A 22,684-nucleotide genomic window follows, 5' to 3' on the forward strand; every position below is an offset into this window, starting at 1 on the left:
CCCCTTCTGGCTTCAACCACCCGGGAGAAGACTGTTCGCGTCTGTGCCTCGGCGTTTGCGCTCTGTCTAGAGGAAGCGGAAGTGCGTCCGAGATACACACGCTTCAGAGCCAGAGGAGGCGTCTACCTTTATATGTCTATGCTTTAAACACCACTACTGTGCAACAAACTGTTGTAAACATACCTCGTTGATCTGCATACAAATCCAAAGGGAATGAGTCCAACCAAGTGTCCACAACAGACAGCCGCACACAAACAGCAATGGAATTAGTCCGCCTACAAATATTAACCAAATAAAGAATGAAATATTCACTTTTAGACGTTTTTAAACTGAGAAGAAACTAACTTTCCTCCCGCGACTCCTCTTCGAAGGGAGGAAGTGCTATGTTGTATGTGACGTGTGTGTGTTTTGTGTAACCACTTACTGTGTCCTCTTGAAACCACATAAACAGTTCCGGACACAAACTAGCCATGGATCCAAGACGGACCGTCATGGATTAACTTCAACCTGGTGTTTGCGTTTTCCTTGTTGGTCCGTACATCTACATAAACTTTCGGATTTCAAATATAAAGTTTTTAACCCAGGACCACGGATGTTACAATTATATACGGGCTCTCAGTAGTACCTGTATCGTCCGTATTGTTAAATAAAAAGCATTTTAATCCAATTGTTGGCCATTTTCTGATTGTATCAGGGTGCAATACACCTCCAAACCAATAGGGTTTGGTTGAAAGCACATGGAGAACATACGGAGAGAATGGCCACCAATCGGATTAAAATGCTTTTTATTGAACAATACGGAAGATACGGGTACTTCTGTGGACCCGTACATCATTTTAACATCCGTGGCCATGAGATAAGCACTTTATATTTGAAATTTGAACGTATGTGTAGATATACAGGCCAAAAGGGAGAACGTGCAAACACTCAAAAACGCGACAGGCAACAATGGATGAATGTAGCCTCATTCTCTCATTATGTAGCACAATACTCTATGATTTACAGACACAATGATGCATACAAAAGTAGCTTTCTGTGCAGATATGACAGTATGCCCTGTCATGTTTTATTATTTATTATTCATTATGCACCTTAGCCTTTAAGCCTCATACTGATATCTGAGCTGTTTTTCTATTTATTTATTATTTCTCTATCTCTTTCCACCTTTCTGGAAACTGTAGACTAATAATTGAGCTTGCCAGATAATTTTTATGTGTATTGTTTATTTTATTTATTTTGACCATGCACCATATATCATGCACCTTATGTAAGCTATTTATTATGCACCTTGCATACTGTATTCAGTGTATTTCACACTGCCCATATTCAGCGGTGTAAAGTAACTACCTACTGTACTGTACTGTAGCCTACTTAAGTACAATTCTTTTTTACTTTACTGGAGTTTTTCCAATTGTCAGTACTTTTACTTCTACTCCACTACATCTCAGACGCAAATATTGTACTATTACTCCACTACAATTATTTGAAAACTTCACTTACTAGTTACTTTGTAGATTTTGATTATCATTACAAAACATACATTAACCACTTCAGCCCTATCTGCCATTTCAAAATAGCCGATCTATCTAAAATAGCTCACAATGCGACGCATTGGGAGCTTGTAGATCTGCTATTTTCAAAATAGTTTTATAGATTTTACACATTTGAAAACTTGTGAAATGGGACAATGTATAATGAGTACTTTCTACTTTTGGTACTATAGTACATTTTGATGCCAATACTCATGTACTTTTACTCAAATACATTTCGAATTCTGGATCTTTACTTGTAACAGACTATTTCTACATTGCAGTATTTTGCTTTAACTTAATTTTATCACTTCACAGGTTTACAAAAGTGGGTCAAATTCATTTTTGTGCAAAATCATTATGCAGACCGACTAATTTCAGTCATAATACTGGATTGCTGTTAAAATAGCAGATCTAAAAGCTTGTATATGAGCTTATAGATTCAGGAGTTTCGTCCAAAGTACCTAGACTACTGGGGCAACCAAATGATTCTATGCAGTGACGTGTTACTTAGTAATATATTACTGTAACTGTAATATTACTTTACCCAGTAACGAGTAGTGTAACTTATTGCAGCAGCCAAAGCAGTAATAGTATTACATATTACTGATGCAAGTAACGCTGCGTTACTCGTTACAAAGAACGTTATTTTTTTGTTTCTGACTGCAATAAAAAAAAAGTAATGTATTGCTCTTGACACCAAGTAATAAATATATTTAAACTTTTTAGGAGTAATAAGTAATCGATTACTTTGCCCAACACTGTTCATGACCAACACTTGGATATATATGGTGCATCTTCAGAGTCAAACAGAATGATGGAGACATTCATTCTCTTATATGTCGTCCTACCCCAATTACTGTAGGAGTCTAAAACACAACACAGGTTGGAGGAATGAGGGGGGGGGCACTGTGATGCATGCAGGCAGGGATATCAATAAGGGGAAGAAAATCCATAAAAAGGCATTCATGACATCGATAGATCAGTCTTTATTGATCCCCATGGGGAATTCAGGCTTAATAGCAGCACTGCAGTAGGCATGAAACAATGGGATGAAAAGGTAAACTTACATAAAAATAACTTTTAGACTCAAGTGTCTGACCAAGCCATCAGCAAACTGATCGGAACAATCACCAGAATATGAACATAATATATAGATTACATCAAAGAATTAAAAAAAGAACTTGCTCTCAACAGTGAACACAATGACCAATATACCATCTATTGACTGGAAACATTAATAACAGTTAACCTAAGCAGGCAACTGTCATGATACTTTAGTGTACATCGAGTAGTCCATTTGCACATGTGCCAGGGAAGGCAGGGCTCATTAACCCAAGAACATTTCCTCTATCGAGGGCAAAAATACCTCCGGAAGATGGTTGAACAGGGAGGTTTGGCCTATAGTAGAAGCTATTGCCCTAGCAGAGCCAGTAGAAAGATTATTAATCTTAATAATCATCTTCAGATTCTTCTTCTTGAACATATTCTTCAGAGTCTTGGTATATATCATGAACCCTGTCATCTTCATCATTATCTTCATCGCTTTCATCATCTTCATCATTTTCATCGCTTTCATCGGTTTCATCATCTTCATTGTTTCCATCAGAATCATCTTCATTGCTTTCATCATCTTCATCAACCATGGGTACATGATCATTCCTCAGTCTGAGAGAGACACACTTGAGACCGTAGAAACGAGCAGGCATCTTCCCCACGGTTTCCCACGTGTCCGTCTCTTCACAGTAGCGCTCGATGTTCTGGGTACACCTACATGAAGAGAGACCAATAGCCATGAGACAAATGTCTGCTGCTAATCCACCTTTTCACAGGCATTCATGGAGAGCAGCAGTGTCTTTACCTGTAGTAACTGTCAACCAGGCCTCCAAGAACGTAGATCTTTCCATCCACCACAACTGCGCTATGCCCGTAGCGTGGCTCTTGCATGGGGGCACACATGGTCCACTTGTACGTCTTGGGGTTGTAACACTCCATTGCGTTTTCAATTACCTCACTCTTTATACGGTAACCCCCTATTAACACAAATGAACAGAATAGTGACTTTTAGTGGGCTCTATTATGCACAGTATGCGGCCAAACTACTGTGAAGTTGAAGTGAGTCTATTATGGAACTAAGATCAGCGGTGGAATGTAACTAAATACATTTACTTGATTGTTTCCATTTTGAAAAAACAAAACGTTTTACTTCTGCGCCACCATATTTTTTCCTTTTTCTCCACTACAATTATTTGAGTTTACCAGTTACTTTCTATTAATACAATAATTCAAAACATGGCGGGTCACGCTCAAGAAATAAAATACATTTTTTTAATATTGTTCCATATGCCTCAAGATGAGAAGATGCATAGCCGAAACGTCTGTCACCTTTAATATGTTTTATGTTTGGTACTGCAAGCATATTGTAATGCCAATACTTTTGTACTTTTTTTCTTAAATGAAATATGGAATGCAGGACTTTTACAGTTGTAACAGTATTTTCACATTCTGGTTTTGCTCAAGTCTTCCACCACTCACTAAGAACCTTTAAAAACAGGTATACCTGTAACATAGATCTTTCCATTCAGAACACAAGCAGCCGATTCATTACGCGGCATCTGCATAGGAGCGACTTTTTTCCATACAGATCTTACAGGGTGGTACATGTAGATCTGGGTCCGTTCTGGCTTGATAGTAGCATCACCTAGGTTCCAGGAGTACGTACGTACACGCACACACACACACACACACACACACACACACACACACACACACACACACACACACACACACACACACACACACACACCTCCCCAATAGGAGAACACGTAATAATACAGAATTCTTTGAACATTTTCAGTTAACCGTTATGCTTGACATACAGGTCATGTGCATAAACCCGTTACGTACCAATAAAATAGAGCAGTCCATCTACTGTGACCACAATCTTTGGGACTTTGTCTTTCGCTGACCCATGAACTCTCATGACCTGCCAGGTGTTGGAGTTGGGCTCGTAGCGCTCCATTGAGATTGTACCCTTCTTCTTCTCTCGGCCACCTACTGCAAACACATATCCATCCAGCACCGCCAGGCCTGTGTGGGGTTGTGCAGGGTAAAAATGAAATCATGATCATTAGAACTGATGACCTATGGCTATGATATATTATAGAGCCAAAATAGGGATGCCACGGTTAAATTGAATGCCATAGGTGACAATCTTACTTAAGTTAGCATGTGCCTCATTCATGGGAGCCGTCTCCCGCCATGAGTTAAGGTGAACGTCAAAGCGCCACATCTCCTTATTGATGAAAGATTTATGATAATTATATCCTCCGCCCAAATACAGAGTAGAGCCTGGTGGGAGAAGAGCAGAATTACGAGTTATAATTCAAATAAAGATTTGAATATGCATACACAACTTGAAATGTCTTCATATAGCTTCTATTTTCTTCGTCTGTGTTATTGTGATGTGAGTGTTGTGAGTGAGATAAGCTGTGGGCTATACAGTAGTGTACGAACATCACCACTGGCTGCCGTGGGTAACATTCTTGTAGTAAAATGAAGACAACACCTTTCCTGTGAGATGTAAGTACGGTAATTAAAATGGTCAAATCTCACCGTTCCCACCAGTATCCCGCAGCCAATAACGTTGCTCTAGTCTATATGAAGGGAAGGGTCTAGTCTACTGCCTGTCAATCATACTCTTTGTACATACTCTATGTACATTTTTCCCACAGAGACTTTATATAAATATATATTTATATAAATTATTTATTAGGCCTGGAACCAAGCCATCCAGGCTCCTGGTGAATCATGACCATAAAACATTTGATTCTGTGTCATTCTTTTTTGACACAGAATCAAATGTTTTATGGTCATGATTCACCAAGAGCCTGGATGTCTTGGTTCCAGGCTTAAAATCATTTGTATAAGTATTTTCGGACATCTCTATGGGGAAAATGTATTGGTTTTCTATCTGTGGCACCACAAAATTCCGCCACTGCTATGCCCTATAGTGGTTTGGGATTCTGTGCAACACTACGTCTTACTATGTCTTTGTTTACTATGGCTATAAAGCCAGCTTCCACCAAATTTCTGGAGTCCATAAAAACGGAGCCAAGCTTTTGAAAAATAACACGCTCCCTCGCACTTCTCTCTCCTTGTATCCCTTTGTGTCAACTTTTTGATAGATGCTCTAGTTATAATATATTATAGCAAATATATTGTAGGTTGGCATTACTTGGTCATGTTTGTTTCTTATTGCCATTTAAAAACACATATTTAGATAGCATGATGTTTGGACAGCAGTTAGGTTTGATGTTTACCTGGTATCCTAGTTTCTTTGAAAAACGACATTGTTCTCTTTGCACTTTACAATGATGTGACTCATAACCCTGTTTTTAGTTGACAAGGGGCCATGACTTTTACTCAGTTCTCACTTGAAATGAGCTCTGGATAAGAGTGTCTGCTAAATGCTTAAATTACTGTATACCCTTCAAGAATTGGCCTTTTGTCAGCCTTCGGATTGGTCCCTGACTGACCAGCCAGCAGGCTCCTTCCGCCTTGTTCCGCCTCCTCCTGTTTGTTTATGCCGAATGTGCTAAATATTAGAAAAATATCCAGTTTTTGGAAGAGTCACTCTGATGGTGTTCCTCACCTGACACAACCACATCAGGCCGCTGCACTTTCAAGGGCAGATTTCCCAGAGTCTTCCATTGATTGGTCAGGGGATCAAAGCTCTCCACTGTGTGAGCACGCCCATGCCAAGTCTTTGCTCCCACCATCGCTATCACTTCAACATGTGGGGGAGAAGGAGCAGGTAAGACAGAGCAGATTTATTGAATGAAAAGGGACCATCTCACACAGGCATGCTGGCCTTTGAATAGATGTTGAGTTTGAGCTTGTCACCTTTTAAGCACCAAGATTTGAAAACATTTCAAACATAGAAAAATAGCACATCCACAAGCTCTCAACGGGTCACGATGCGATGCATTGCAAGCTTGTAGATCTGCTTTCCCAGCACCTGTTAATCTGTGTTATTTAGCGTGACAAAAGTTATATTCAATGGGCCTCATTCACTAAGCCGTTTGTAAATTGTGTGTAAAGTGCTGTGTATACTCTCTAAGCACAATCTGACAATTCATTTGTGTGTATCGCAGGTGTATGGCATGATTATTCTCAGTGTCTCGTAGTTCGTATTTGAGAAGCGTGTTCACAAGTAGATCATTTGCATTGTTCCACGCCCCATGTAATAACATAAAAGGCAGCAGGAAATATCCAACATCAAACTGACTTCGCCCAACGTGAAACCAACTTCACCGTGCTAAAGAAGTTCAACTTCGTCTCGTCAAAAGAACAGATCTCGCGCATCGCACTGCCTTGACAAATTGTACATCTGTTGTCTGGAAGTGAGTCCCTATATTGTACAATGGATCAGCTGAATGTTAATAAACTAATGCTCTCATATGTGTAATGAGAATAAAAAAACAAGTTTACAAAGTTTAACCCCACGACCAAATACTAGGTTAATACAACGTGGAAAGGATACTATAGAAGCGTTTCTTACTGAACATGTCACTGTCCTGTGAAATGGGGAATGGATCTGGTCTGACTCTGGAGGACACAGCTAGATTTCCTCCATTATGTATTCTCATCAGATGGTAAAACTTATTAGGCTATTTTGTGGCGTTCATGTGATCAATATATTATAAATCAATACCAGGACATTGGAGGCGCATCTGTTGCCTCCTGCGACATTAAGGCATGATAGTCTATTTTCATCATTACACAAAACTATGGCCGACACTGGCAAACACGTTGAGGGACTTAATAATTCAGCTCTAAATGCAACTGATAAATACATTTTATGTCTATAATATAGCCTACATCTAAGCAATAGACGTCCCAGGTGCATCCATGTGCTGTTTTCTTTATAGTTAGTGATTCTATTTATAGTGGCTCATAGGAATTAGACTACGTGACAACCAGGAATAGTTTGGTGACCACCGGAGAGACGGGTGACAGCCGGAATGTAGACGGCATCCCGGGAACAGTATGGCTTAGCGGCACGCCCCAGCCTGTGTCTTCCGTGAGGAAGAAGCCCAACAAACCCACGGTGAGGCCTTTAGGAGGGCCATTCAAGCAAGACGAAGCAAGTGGAGCCTGCAGTACCACCACGGCCCAAGGAACCATCACGCCAGAAGGAAATGTTTGGATCGGGGTGGTGCAGCGGATCTGGTGCAGCGCTCAGGTCCTGGACCTGGTGAGACGAAGGAGGAGCCCGGCCAGGAGACAACCCACAGAGCCTAGTCCCTCCATGTGCCAGAGCCTCCCCGAGTCCCGGCAGAGTAGTTCCGGAGAAGCGGACTGAGACGTATGTCGGGGCTTGATCAACCCTGGCTGGGTCACCTGGGCGAGGGTGTATGTTGTTGCAAGACCCTAAACACCCTATGACCCCAGAATATAACACTGATGATACGTCCCAGGTGCATCCATGTGATGTTTTCTTTATAGATATACATCTTTTTTCTTGTCTTTTATATTTTATAATGTTGGACACAAACATTTTATTTGAGGTTTGGCACTATTGTAATTGGTTTTGCATGAAGAATAAAGGAATTCTAATAACATGTATACGAAAGTGTTGAGGCATTTACGTTTGCTCCTGAGCAGACGTGCGTTTGAGTGCAGGTCTGCCAAACTTCTGGGACAAAATAGATTGATTAATTAGACTCTGAACGTGGAAAGTTGCGTACATGCTCATAAGTACAAAATATGTGCGGACCCGGGCTTAGTGAATGAGGCCCATTGTGTGTAAATGTCACGCCATGTAACGTTACTTGTAACGTGATGTGGGTATCACAGCACGCACGCTATTTTCTTTATGGTGTTTAGTCTTTCTGATGAGTGTGAAGCTGCGCAGGTCCTAACTGTGTCCCTTTCCTACTGTCACCAGAAAGAGAATAAACGGCTGCTGCAAACAGTTTCAAAGACTCGGGTGAATTATATCATACACCACAGAACGCACACAAAAGTACCCACTACACATGCATGTGTGAGGCATGGTACCTGTGGTCCTGCGTGGGCATGCTGTGTTACAGTAGGGCCGCTCCTTGGCCTCAGAGATGAACCTCTGGCAGCCCTGGTATTCTTTCACCACATCCAGAGACTCAATCATAGTGTGGAGGTAGGAGGGACTGATGAGAGGCAGACGGATTTGCTCTAGTACCTAAAACACATAGAACACAAATGATTTACTAATTCACCTGAGTAATGTGTGAACACTATATAACAATAATCATGCATATTATCAGCAAGTAGTACTTTGGCAATTATGTACTGGAATCAATAAGGTGTGTTTTGTTACTGACTTATACAAGTACAAGCAGCTAAATATATACAGTGAGAAGACATCTAGTCTGGAGATGTATCGATAGGCAGAGACTGAAATTTGTTAAATGTTTGATAGTTTCTATGAAGTTTTGCTTGCGATTGAACATGCAGAATCACTTGCGACGCAATGAGGCCTGCAATGGGGTAATTCAGACCGCTGCAAATGTCTCTGCAACGCTTTCGTCGTTGCATTGGTCTGGGCTGGGCGGCTGGCCTTAAGAAATGACTGACCTTTTCAAAGCTCTGCCTGCGGGTAGGACACTTGTCTAACCACAACATGGCAGCCTCAAACACCATGTCCTCCTTGGGCACATTGAGGTCACTGGCAAGAATCTCTGTCAGTCTTTCCACAGGGAGGGAGAGAAACTCTTGCTATTGGTAGAAAACAAAATACAGTAGATTAGCTGATGGATGCAGACCCTGTTCCCATACATCATACTGAAGTAACATCATCTTCTCTGAAGTGCACACAGGTGATAGGTGATGTGTTTAGTGAAATGGACATGTGACTGCAGCTTATTAATATAAATGATATCCAATCATTGAGCAATGATTCGTGAATGTCTCTATGCAGGTCTGTCTGGGTCAGTTACTAGTGACAAGCTGAGAAATGGTAATAAAACAAAGATATTGAAGAAAAAGCAAACATACACACTTGTGAAATGTATGATCCCTCAATGACTGACCTGCTGGTAGATGACACTGAAATGTTCCAGAATGTAATCCATGCTGTTTTTCGTCAACATTTCACACGAGTGGTCCACAGCAAAGCAGTAAATCCCTACACAGTTATTCACATCCATGTGACGCTCCATGAAGTCACAGCAGACCTTTTGAACAGCCGTGACGTCCCACAAGTTTGATGCTGCTAGCAGGGCCTAGACCAAACATATGTTTATATATCACCAATGTTGTGTAGAAGAAAAACTGGAATACAATGAATACGGTTCATGATTATGTTAATACATTACCTGCACATTTGCAGTGGAGATGGACACCTCTGAAGTATAGGCATAGTTCACCAACAAACCAATCATCTGAGGTTCTACTCCACTGATGGTCACCCTTTCCTGTGTAGACTCCCTCATGCCAGATGTAAACATTGCCTGTGCAGGTTGAAAACGTGAATGGTTCACTTGAAGTGTTCAGGGTTTAAGCCTTTCTTATTAACATTGTGTCAACAATTAATTAGATATAGCAAAACCAAGGCAGAAGAGAATTGCAATATCATTCCTTTAACAGCAGCAGGTCTATATGTGTATTTACCTCAAAGTATGAGCTAAAGGAGGCCAGTACATAACGATGGCAGGGGAACTCCTGTTCACCACAGCATAGAATCACATCACACAAGACACTGTTGAGCCGCAGCCTGTTTAGGCCTTCCAACACCTTCTCGGGATGTTTGGGGTCCACAAACATCTCAGTCTCCTGTGAGGATAGAGGTCTGGTGCTGTCCTCCTGAAGTGCAACAACATAGTTTATAAATCAGACAAATAAACAACTATTCATCCATGTTGAACTGTTAATGTGGCTTTTAAACTGTCCTTGTGTACCATGTGAAATGTCATATTTTCCCTTGTACGTACATTAGTCCCTCAATGACAGTTTAATGAGTCAACACAGGTTTCCTATTTCTAACTTGGTTTTTCAGTTAGCATGTTGACCTGGCTGGGTAATCTAGAGTGAGTTTTCTCATCCATCCCCCTCTCAATCTTCCCTTACCCTTGCCAATCAGCACCCCAAACCCTGTCAATATGTGTTGTTTTTATTGTTTGTTTTAACCTTATTTTAGGCCACTTTCTAGTCTTCCTCAATATGTTTTGTCTTTTGTCAGGCCACAGTTGTAAACTAGAAAAAGTGCTCCTCGGAGCACAGGTCTCCGCCTGGTCAGGTAGGTTAGTGTGGGCCAGCAATGTTCGGAATTCGCCAATCAGGCTCGAATGTGAAAAATCGAACAATCCGTCTTGATCACTTGCCTAAAAACATAATATGTAGCGATTTGCGTGATATTTGGCCAACATTTGTCGGAATATTATAAACAAAATGTTTAGTAAAAATCAGCCTCCTGGTGGCGCTTTAATAGGTCAATGTTGAAAAGGTGGCATTTGTTCCTCAACGTAGTGCAAATGTGCGTGCAAAGTTTCACCACAAACAGATGCTGTGTTCATGATTTGCTGCATTTTGTTCAAAACGGGCCACTCCTGCAAACTTTAGATGTCAATCTTAGCCAATCAGAATAGAATATGAAAAATCAAACAGATCGCATGATCACGTGACTATAGAGATGTGTACCGATTTACAGGAAATTTGGATAAAATCTGAAGGAGTAATATCCAAAAAATTGTTTAGCAGAAATCGGCCTCCTGGTGGCGCTATAATATGGCAATGTTGAAAGGGGGGCATTTCTTCCTCATTATAGTGGGAATGTGCGTCCAAACTTTCACGTAAATTGCATGCTGTGTTCATGATTTCAGGCATTTTGTTCAAAACAGAGCACTCCTGCCAACTTTGGAAGCCATTTTTAGCCAATCAGGATGGAATAAGAATCTGAAAGACCCGTTTCGTTTAACGACTATAGAGATACTGTGTACAGATTTGCATGATGTTTGGACAAAATCTGTAGTAGTACAGTCAAAAATGTGTTTTGCAAAAAGCGGCCTCCTGGAGGCGCTATAACAAGCCCATGTGAAATATTTGGGGCAGAGGTTCTGAATTGGCATCCAGGGAGTGTGTGTGCACAGTTTGGCTGCGATCAAGACAGCGGTGCCAATGATTAGCTGTCCACAGACAGAATGACAAACACACACACACGGACAAACGGACAAGGTGCAAAACATACACTCTCAATAAGAATGTGTTCTTTACTTGTTCTGCTTGGTTAAATAACGTGTCAAAAGTAGTGTCCAGTTTCATTCTCTTGGCAGCCTGTGGTGATTGACTCTGGCAGGCAGCAGGCAGGATGTTGTCTGCCATGGCTGAGGTGAGGTGTGGTGGACTGGGTCACGTCTGCAGAGAGAACACACATCATTACTGTTACATCTGGGTATACGGTAATATCCTCAGTGTTATTTTAACTCTGAGAGGGTACAAATGGAATCTTCATGGAATAAACATGATTCACCTTTCTTCTTTTTTAAATCGCCTGGGCACAAGAGTTCAAAATGTTTAATCTGAGTGGATGGTGTATAAAATATATGATTTGAATGAATACCACCCAACTCACTCCAAATCCAACTCACTCCATGAAGACTTAAGAAATATTCGGCCAACTCACTCCAGGGCTCGGATAACTCCCTCCATTGTGAGCATTGTGCAAAGCATTGTGAGTTGTCCTCTGCTGTGGAGGGAGTTGGCCAAATTTGTGGAGTGAGTTGGGCTCTGCTGTGGAGGGAGATGTCTGGAGTGAGTTGGGCTCGATTTGGAGTGAGTTAGTTTTGGAGTGAGTCGGCGCGCCTCCGTCATGGTCCAAAACTATTTTTCTTAAATCTTTTATTGAGTTCTAATCCTGTACCATTCTTATAATGAGATTATGGATGATCTTTTGGTATGCGGTCCAGGTGGGACTCAGGATGACTGGACTTACCTGACATGCACAGTCCCCAGTGAACACTTCTCACAAAGTTCACTGGCCCTTCTACTTCATTTTATAGTTTGTAAACATGCCCAAAAACCTAAACCTTAAAGAAAGGTAAAATGGTTAACCCTAATTGGGAATCTTTTTTCCCCCCCCTCTCTCTAGGAAAGAGGAAACAGCCAAAAAGAACTTAGGGCAAAGATTTAGAATGTAGTCTAAAGGAATACTTAATTAAACAGAATGTGAAATTATATGGACCTTAAAATTAAAGAGTAGCAGGATCCCAAAAAGACTTTCTTTCAAAGGTAAGATGGCGAGAGCAAAAATTCCTTGCTCTGCCTTTTTCTGAAAGGATGACCTTTCTAAAAAGGCTTAGCACTGAAGTCCAACCCTAACCATTCCCTAACCTGGGTGGAGGGTGATTATGCGGGTGAACTCAGTGGAGGAGGGCCATTAGGTGTAAGCAGTGGGGTGGCGTGAGTCGTCCTCTGCTGTGGAGGGAGTTGGCCAAATTTGTGGAGTGAGTTGGGCTCTGCTGTGGAGGGAGATGTCTGGAGTGAGTTGGGCTCGATTTGGAGTGAGTTGGTTTTGGAGTGAGTTGGGCTGTTACCATTTGAATAATCAAACTTATATTTATTATTGACAATTTATTGCTGAGATAATTCTATGATCACAGATCGGATATCCAAGTGATCCCCAATCCTGTTCCATGGTTCTCTTGGGCCTTATTGAATAGTGATTTAATTAAATCCAGGCTGGGCATTGTGGAAATTAGGTTGTTTTGTGGTAAAAGGTGTGAAGTAACTTTCACCATGTTTAAAATGCAAAGAAACAGCTTCTTGACTTGTTAGCTTGTTATGTTGTCAGTAACATTTGTTTAATCAGGGGAGATTTGTTGAGCATATCAAGTATTTTTCAGTAATGTCCTGGCTACTACTCAGTTAACAGATATTTGTAACTGGGAGCTTCCCCAGTTACTTTGACTAATTAAAATGGTAAGGTTTCTCAGTGAGTGCAAATGACAATAAGCATCATAATGCCTCCAATGTAAACTCACATGTATGTGTATTGTGGCAATAAACATGTCAACCACAACATATCCTAGAGACACCCCAGGCTGTGGAATAAATGCTAGTTGTACTATGCATATATATTACTTGCTCACGTTATTGTTTGTCAGATTTGTTTTTGCTTGACCACACATGCTAAGAATGTTATTCAATAGTATGTTGTTTAGAAAGACCCTAGGTTTGATGTTTACCTGGTATCCTATGTGACAATTTAACATATAGTTTGTTGACTAAGGAGCATGCCTTTTACTTTTATGCTCTTGGAAGTTGCTCTGGATAATAGTCTGCTAAATGCCTAAATTGTAATTGTAATGCACAATGTGACCACAAAGGAGCAGCAGAGAGCTTTATAATAATCAGTGTGATGCAGACTGAGACTCCACTCCATTGAGAGCCATGATGAAATACCCCAGCATATCAGCATTAATATTGCTGTGGAAGGAAGGTCAATATTAGGAGTCCAAGTGCAACAGCTAATCAAACCAACCGATTTAATAAATAATAAAGAATGATCGATAATTGATCATTTAATAAAATCACTGATTAACAATAAATCCCAAATGTGGGCATGTCATTCATTACAGGCGAAAAGTTTCAAAAACGTTTCTAAACCCTTTTGAAAAAAAGTTGATGAAAATAGCTGCTCTACAAGCTCACAATGCATCGTGGCTTGTAGATCTGCTATTGCATCTGGTATTGTCACTATTTTTGCAACTGTGTTTTTTAAAATATATCATTGATTAACTATATTTTACTTTGTCACACAAGATCACAGACATTCTAGGGCTACAGCGGAGGGTGAGGTTCCGATTGGAGCTAAACGTAAACATGTATACTGTACAAAAGACTGTTGTAAACATACTGTAAACATACCTCGTTGAATGAGTCCAACCTAGTGGACACAACAGAGTCAGCCACACACAAACAGCAATGGAATTAGTCCGTCTTAAATATCAACTAAATAAACAATTACATTTTCACTTTTAGACTGTTTTTAAACTGAGATGAAACAATCTTTCCTCCCGCGATTCTTCAAAGGGAGGAAGTGCTATGTGCAGTGTTGCCAGCCAGGTTTTGCGAGAGAAACAAGCACCAGGTTCAGTATTATGCTGTGTTGTCAAGAGCAGCGTTGCCATGTCGGCTTATTATAAGCGACTTTGGGCTTGTTTTTCTGTAAAGTTGCGGGTTTTTTTTTTGGGGGGGGGGCTTGTTTCAGTTGCTTATTTTGGGCTTGTTTCCTAATGTTCTTTAAACCAGCGATTCTCAAACATTTTAAGTCAAGTACCCCCAAATTAATATATATTTGTCTGTGGACCCATCTGAAAATAGTTTATGCCAGGGATCCCCGTTGTGTCGTTAAAATGTTTCAAGAATATTCCACATTTTTTCAAATCTTCTTTTTGAATATATAGCAGATCTACAAGCTCACAACGCGTAGCACTGTGAGCTTGTAGATCGGCTATTTTAAAGGGAGAAGGGCGCTTGGGCTTTGTTGTCATAGACCTCTTTGTCCTTTTTTCTCTTGTACATATTTTTCACTCTTCAGACAACGGGTTGCGTTTTTTTGGCAGGGGGGCTTGTTTCTAAAGTTAATGTTGTTTAAACCGGTATAAACCAGTGGTTTTCAAACATGTTCATGTCAAGAAGTTCAAGAACCCCCAATTTAATATGTATTTGTCTGCGGATCCCCATCTGAAAATATTTTATGCCAGGGACCCCCGTACAAGATTTGTGTTAAAATGTTTCAAAGATATTCCAAATTGTTTCAAATTTTGTTGTAAAAAATAGCAGATCTACAAGCTCTCAATGCGTCACATTGTGAGCTTGTAGACCCTTTAACATTTAAAGGGCGAAGGGCTCGCTTCTTTTGGGCTTGTTGTCATAGACCCTGTTGCTTATTTATCTCACAAACTCTGGCAACACTGGTAGTCAGGAGGAGGACACAGTTAGTGGTTACACCTCTTTGTAGTGCAGGAGCGGGCGGAAGTTCTGTGTGTTTAAAACTAAAAGTGAACATTTCATTGTTTAGTTAGTTAATATTTCATTGCTTAATTAACATTGATTGACGGACTAATTCCATTGCTGTTTGTGTGCAGCTGTCTGTTGTGGCCACTAGGTGGAGTCATTCCCTTTAGATGTTAATGCAGACACAACGAGGTATGTTTATTTGACGAGGTGTGTTTACTTTTGTTGTTCATTACATTTGCGTTAGTTGTACGATAATATACACGTTAACGTTATGTTTCTGTCATTTATATGTGTGTTGTGAGCGCTTGTTTATAGTTGGACGTTGGATTGCTTTGCTGATATAAGAATGGTGTAAGATTGGATCACAAGACGGACTGTGTCTTGGATGATTGTCGAAATAGTGTTTGCACTTTCTCCCTTTTTGGTCCGTATATCTACATAAACGTTCAGATTTCAAACATAAAGTGCTTTCCCTCATGGCGACGGATGTTACAATGATGTACGGCCCCTCAGAAGTACCCGTATGTTCCGTATTGTTCAATAAAAAGTATTTTAATCCGATTGGTGGCCATTTTGTTTATAATGCTTTCAACTACGCGACCCTATCGGTTGGGAGGTGTATTGCACTCTGATACATTATAACTCTATGAGAAAATGGCCATCGATCGGATTAAAATGCTTTCTATTGAACAATACGGAATATACGCATACTTCTGAGGAACCTTACATAATTGCAACATCCGTGGCCATGAGGTAACCACTTTATATTTGAAATCCGAATGTTTATGTAGATGAATGGACTAAAAAGGAAGAAAGTGCAAACACTATTTTGAAGATCATCCAAGACTGTCATATAATATATGAGCGCTAGCTAGCGCCGGATCCTGCTCTATACCTGACTTTGTCCGTGTTCACCGTCAACGTTCTGATTGGTCAGACCCGTCAACGCTCTGATTGGTCAGACCCAACGCTCTGATTGGTCAGACCCGTCAACAAAGTGATTGGTCAAGCTTCACGTGACACATGGCTATAAACACATTATAAACACATATCGATGACAAAATGTATCAAAGGCGCCGCTACCTTCACACAGGGTGGGATTTTTTAATTTCATTTAAAAGTCTTAAAAGTCCTTAAATTGTCACTTTACTGTCATCTGGGGACGCCCCCAAAATTCTGTGGGGGGCCCCCAGGGGGTCCGACCCACAGGTTGAGAACCACTGGTCTAACCAGATGTAACAGTAATGTTGTGTGTTCTCTCTGCAGATGTGACCCACTCCACCACACCTCACCTCCGCCATGGCTGACAACATCTTGCCTGCTGCCTGCCAGAGTCAATCACCACAGGCTGCCAAGAGAATGAGACTGGACACTGACCATGAGAGTGTGGACACTTCCTCTGTCACTTCCTCTGTGCGTTCGTGTGTGTGTGTGTGCGTGTGCGCGAGAGAGAGATATTCAAACAGCTGTTGGTAGACTGCATTGTTTTGTCCAGGGCAGGTGTTGTTGACCGTTGACGTATCAAGCACAGGAGGGCAGAATACATACTGGATATCTGTATGTCTGTCTGCTTTCCAAGGTGTTTATGAAGCATCTTCGCCTGCAGTGACGCATAAGTGGTCACCCGGCCCCTTTGTGTAGCCAATGGGGCATTTTAGGAGGAGAGGGAGAGAGAGATGAGAAAACTCACTCTAAATTACCCAGTCAGGTCAACATGCCAACTAGGAAACCTATGTACAGTATGTACTTGCCCTTATCGTAACCTGTTGGCTTTTAAATCCTTGATATAATATGATTAAAGTACCTTGATTTTATGCCCTCTCCTCCGTTATATTCTTTGAGTGCTCGGATCTCTTTTTCATGGAAACTTATGTGTTGACTCATTCTACTGTCATTGAGAGACTAATATACTAGGGGAAATATGACATGTCACATGGTACTCAAGGACAGTTTTAAAGCCACATTAACCTTTCAACATTATTTACAGATGAATAGTTGTTTATTTGTCTGATTGTAAAACTCCCTCTGGATGTTGTTGTTGCACTTCAGGAGGACAGCACCAGACCTCTGTCCTCACAGGAGACTGAGATGTTTGAGGACCCCGGCCATCCCCATAAGGTGTTAGGAGGCCTAAACAGGCTGCGGCTCAACAGTGCCCTTTGTGATGTGATTCTATGCTGTGAGGGACAGGAGTTTCCCTGCCATCGATATGTACTGGCCTCATTTAGCTCTTACTTTGAGGTAAATACACACATTTATTGACCTGCTGTTGTGGAGGGAATGATATTTCAATTCAGCCTTGGCTTTTACATGAACCGATCACAATGCTATATCCAATTAATTAATCAATTAACAATTTAAATAAGAAAGGCCTAAACCCTGAACACTTAAAGCGAACCATTCTTTTTGTCAACCTGCACAGGCAATGTTTACATCTGGCATGAGGGAGTCCACACAGGAAAGGGTGTCCATCAGTGGAGTAGAACCTCAGGTGATTGGTTTGTTGGTGAACTATGCCTATACTTCAGAGGTGTCCATCTCCACTGCAAATGTGCAGGTAATGTATTAGCATCATAAACTTTATTTATTATAATACATGTTTCGGCTACATAACATCGATTATAAATAAAGATATTTTGTTCATTTGGTCTTCTAGGCCCTATTAGCAGCATCAAACTTGTGGGACGTCACGGCTGTTAAAAAGGCCTGCTGTAGATACATGAAGAGACACATGGATGTGAATAACTGTGTAGGGATTTACTGCTTTTCTGAGGACCACTCGTGTGAAACGTTGAAGAAACGCAGCATGGATTACATTCTGGAACACTTTAGTGTCATCTACCAGCAGGTCAGTCATTGAGGGATCATACATTTCCTAAGTTGTTTGTTATCTGTGTTTTCTCTTATAACTCTGTTTTATTACTATTACTCAACCTGCCGACAGTAATTGACCCACACCTGGGTAGAAACATTCAATCATTCAGTCATTGCTCAGTGATTTGATAAATAATAATAAGCTACAGTCAGAGGAGAGGTGAGGAGAGGAGAAAAGGTTACTTGAGTATGACGTATGGGAACATGGTCTTGATCTATCAGCTAATCAACTGTATATTGTTTTCTACCAATAGCAAGAGTTTCTCTCCCTCTCTGTGGAAAGACTGACAGAGATTCTTGCCAGTGACCTCGATGTGCCCATGGAGGACATGGTGTTTGAGGCTGCCATGTTGTGGTTAGACAAGTGTCCTACCCGCAGGCAGAGCTTTGAAAAGGTCAGTAATTTCTTAGTCTCACCTTGCAACGCAAACTGAGGTCTGCCTATCGATACGTCTCTGCCTATCGATATGTCTCCAATACATGCTTGGCATACAAATATGGTACTTGCTGCCTGGTAATATGCATGATGATGGTTATTATTATGTTGTTCACCTAATACAGTCCAGTTGGTCTATTAAATAATTTGTGTTCTATGTTTTCTTTAAGGTACTAGAGCAAATCCGTCTGCCTCTCATCAGTCCCTCCTACCTCGACACTGTGATTAAGTCTCTGGATGTGGTGAAAGAATACCAGGGCTGCCAGAGGTTCATCTCTGAGGCCAAGGAGCAGCCCTACTGTAACACAGCACGCCCACGCAGGGCCACAGGTACCCTGCTGAACACATGCATGCATGTTGTTGACAGTGATGATGGTGCAAAAATACATCAAGGTTTTTCTAGTTCATACCGAGACAAATTCCTCCGATGTGTAAATAAATTGGTTTAATTTTCAGGCTTCAGAATCGTTATTGCATCAACATTTCATTACTTTTTTACATTACAATTCAAGCTTTTTTACGTTACATTTGTAAAGTTTTGCACTTTTATAGAAGTCAAAATGCATACCAATGTTCCCCTGGATTCATTCAGTGACTGTTAATTTGGGCTATCATAACATTTCAATAACTCATGTACATGCCTGGTGCTGCCTTGATGTTCTATTTCTCTGTATTAACCACTTCAGCCTTTTTTACTTTGTTGTACGACTAATAGTGAACATAGCAGATCTGCAAGCTCACAATGCATCGCATGGATCATGCATCGCATGGTGACACGTTGTGAACTTGTAAATGAAAGCATCTTTTCAATAAATACATTTGCTCTTGTCTCACCTGCTCCTTCTTTACCACTTGTTGAAGTGATAGTGACGGTGAGAAAAAAGAAAAAAGAATATGGGTCTGACTATGCTGGCAAATTGAAGAGCTTCGATCCCCTGACCAAGCAATGGAAGACTCTAGGACGTCTGCCCTTTGAAGTAGACCGACATGTTGTGGTTGCGTCAGGTGAGTGACTTATTACCTGTAATGGATCCTACTCTTTTTGGAGAGTAAATACGGGCTAAATAGTTAACTATGTGGAGTGCAAAGATAACGATGTAGCCTAGTCCTTCAAAGAAACAAGGCTAACATGCTATATAAATAACATTTAAACAAATGTTATGATTGCCACTTCCCTTCATATAGAACAATGTGATTGTTCGAGGGATACTGGAATCGGGAACGGTGATATATGAGCAGTTTAATTACTGATAGCTCACAGGCAGGGTGTTGTCTAAAAATGTTACCACAAAAATGTTACCTACTGCAGCCAATGGTGATGTTGGTATACTACTGTATAGCCCACAGCTTATGTCACAACACACTGTAACTATTTTGGTGACATTCCGTGAATTTCTTGGCTTGATAAGTGAACCATCACAATAACATAGAAGATGAAGAATATAGAAACCATATGAAGACATTTCAAGTTGTGTATGCATATTAAAATCGTTTCTATTAACAGTCAAGGCATATCTCATTTTTATTCTGCCCTTCTCCCACCAGGCTGTACTCTGTATGTGGCCGGAGGATATAGTCATTCACACTATCAGGAGATTTGGCGCTATGATGTTCACCATAACTCATGGCTGGAGTTGGCTCGCATGAATTTGCCACACATGAGCTTAAGTAAGACTATCAAACTATTGCATTAAAAACACATTATCTCTGGCGTCCCTAATTGGCTATATCACAGGCAAAAATGTAGCCACCAAATAATAATAATAATAATAGTAATAATAATTTTAAAAATATATAATGATATATATGCTAATATATAAGTGTCGTTGCCTCGCTTAACCAAGGATAAGCGCATATGATTAAGGTCATCAGTTATAATCGGTTTAATTTTATTTTTGTCCCTGCACAACTCCACATAGACCTGGTGATGCTGGATGGATATGTGTTTGCAGTAGGTGGCCGAGCGAAGGGAAAGAGTGCAGATCCAATGGAGCGATACGACACCAACACCAACGCCAACACCTGGCAGCTCATGGAGACATGGCAGCTCTTGGCACCGAGTCACAATAACAAAGCCCCTATTGTGGTCGCTCTAGATGGATGGCTCTATTTTATTGGTATGGAACAGGTTTATTCACCTTCAGGTTCAGTCTGCTGGGTTTCATGAGGTTGTGTGTTGTATGTAAAGCATAATGGTTGACTGAAAATGTCTGTTTGTGTGTGTGCTCCTGGGCCCTAGGTGGCGGTGATCCAGATCATCGGAAGTCAAACCTGGTCCAGGTGGCCAAGTACAACCCTGAAACAACTGTATGGACAGAAGTCGCTCCTATGCAGATTCCGCGTGATCAATCATCTGCTTGCGTTCTGAATGGAAAGATCTATGTTTTAGGTATCATACCTGTCATATGATCATACCCAATCATACCCAATTATCAGTGGTGGAAGAATATTTGCCTATTTGAGATGTAGGGAAGTTTGATTGATTGATTGATTGAAATGTGTATTAGGCAAAAGAATGTAAAACAACACAGTTACATTTATAATGCTTTTGTCTAAAAGGTCCGGCCAAAAAAGTCCTTGCGGGCTTGTTTCCGTTGGGGTCCTTGAATTAATTTCATAGACTAGAAGTATATGTAAAAAAAAGTATATGTAAAACCTTCTACTTAAAAAAAGAAGAAGAAAACACTTGAGTAAACGTATTTAGTTCCATAATAGGCTCACTTCAACTTCACTGTAGTTTGGGCACATACATAATAGAGCCCAGTGACAGTCACTATCCTGTTAATTCTTGTGTATCTATAGGTGGTTGGCATGTAACCTGGACCGACAGCGACAGTTGTACTAGATCAATGATGAACACGATGGAGTGTCACAACCCCAAGACCAACCAGTGGACCATGTGTGCCCCCATGCCAGAGCCACTCCGCGAGCCTAGTGTGGCTGTGATGGATGGAAAGCTCTACGTTCTAGGAGGGATGGTGGCCAGCGGCAGGTAAGACACTGCTGTTCTCAATGTTTGCCTGTGAAAAGATGGGTTCTTGTCCACGGCAGACATTTCTCTTATGGCTATCGGTCTCTCTTTGTGTAGCACTAGGTATACCCAGGACATCCAGCGCTACTGTGAAGAGACGGCCACGTGGGAAACTGCGGGGCAGATGCCTGGTCGCTACGGTCCCAGGTGTGTCACTCTGAGACTGAGGAATGATTATGTCATGGTCGATGATGATGATGATGACGATGAAGCATACGATGATGACGATGAATATCGTTCTGATTCAAACGAAGACGATGATGGATGTGGTTATGCAGATGATAGAGCATATGATAATAATATTGGAGGTGGTTATAATGACAATGAAGGAGCATATGGTTATGAGTATGATGAGTATGGTGATATATGATTAAGTACTGGCTGTACTGGGCTAGATTCTAGTAGAATGTGGGATGTTGAACCTCCCTAACCATCATCTTCAGTAGGTGTGTGTGTGTGTGTGTGTGTGTGTGTGTGTGTGTGTGTGTGTGTGTGTGTGTGTGTGTGTGTGTGTGTGTGTGTGTGTGTGTGTGTGTGGGTGTGTGTGTGTGTGTGTGTGTGTGTGTGCGCTCTTGGATTAATGAGCACTGCCTTCCCACATGGACTACTAGATGTACACTTAAAGGAGTAGTTCACCCAAAAAAAAAACGTATTTTCTATCAATTGCACACCCCATGAAGCCTGGAATTCATGGATTTGTATTGTCGCATTCTTAGGCCAATAATTTGATGACCGGGTGTATTTCCGGTAGGAGACACAAAGAATCTACTTTGTGTCTCCTACCGGATACATTAGCCGGTAGGAGACGGGAAT

General features: G+C 41.0%; 2 protein-coding genes across 2 annotated transcripts; one reads left to right on the forward strand and one right to left on the reverse strand.

Moving 5' to 3' along the window:
* Positions 1-2,724: 2,724 nt before the first annotated feature.
* On the reverse strand, positions 2,725-14,577 carry LOC311059657 (kelch-like protein 21). The gene is made up of 13 exons (XM_084077671.1): positions 14,436-14,577; positions 11,784-11,924; positions 10,185-10,376; positions 9,890-10,024; positions 9,605-9,796; positions 9,150-9,290; positions 8,595-8,754; positions 6,184-6,318; positions 4,749-4,880; positions 4,437-4,619; positions 4,090-4,230; positions 3,391-3,562; positions 2,725-3,299 (listed from the first exon to the last, which is right to left on the reverse strand). Exons 2-13 carry the CDS (start codon positions 11,889-11,891, stop codon positions 2,981-2,983), a joined length of 2,010 nt encoding a protein of 669 aa, XP_083933797.1. The 5' UTR covers positions 11,892-11,924; positions 14,436-14,577; the 3' UTR covers positions 2,725-2,980.
* A 983-nt stretch (positions 14,578-15,560) lies between these two features.
* LOC311060036 (kelch-like protein 24) lies at positions 15,561-22,241 on the forward strand (the record flags this gene model as incomplete). Its single annotated transcript, XM_084078161.1, has 13 exons — positions 15,561-15,719; positions 16,797-16,943; positions 17,580-17,771; positions 17,953-18,087; positions 18,187-18,378; positions 18,659-18,799; positions 19,011-19,170; positions 19,702-19,845; positions 20,386-20,508; positions 20,760-20,957; positions 21,080-21,229; positions 21,643-21,832; positions 21,929-22,241. Exons 2-13 carry the CDS (start codon positions 16,830-16,832, stop codon positions 22,239-22,241), a joined length of 2,052 nt encoding a protein of 683 aa, XP_083934287.1. The 5' UTR covers positions 15,561-15,719; positions 16,797-16,829.
* Between the last annotated feature and the right edge of the window lie 443 nt (positions 22,242-22,684).

The sequence above is a fragment of the Gymnoscopelus microlampas genome (genome assembly GCF_963454915.1).
Source record: "Gymnoscopelus microlampas genome assembly, chromosome: 14".
Lineage (NCBI taxonomy): Eukaryota > Metazoa > Chordata > Actinopteri > Myctophiformes > Myctophidae > Gymnoscopelus > Gymnoscopelus microlampas.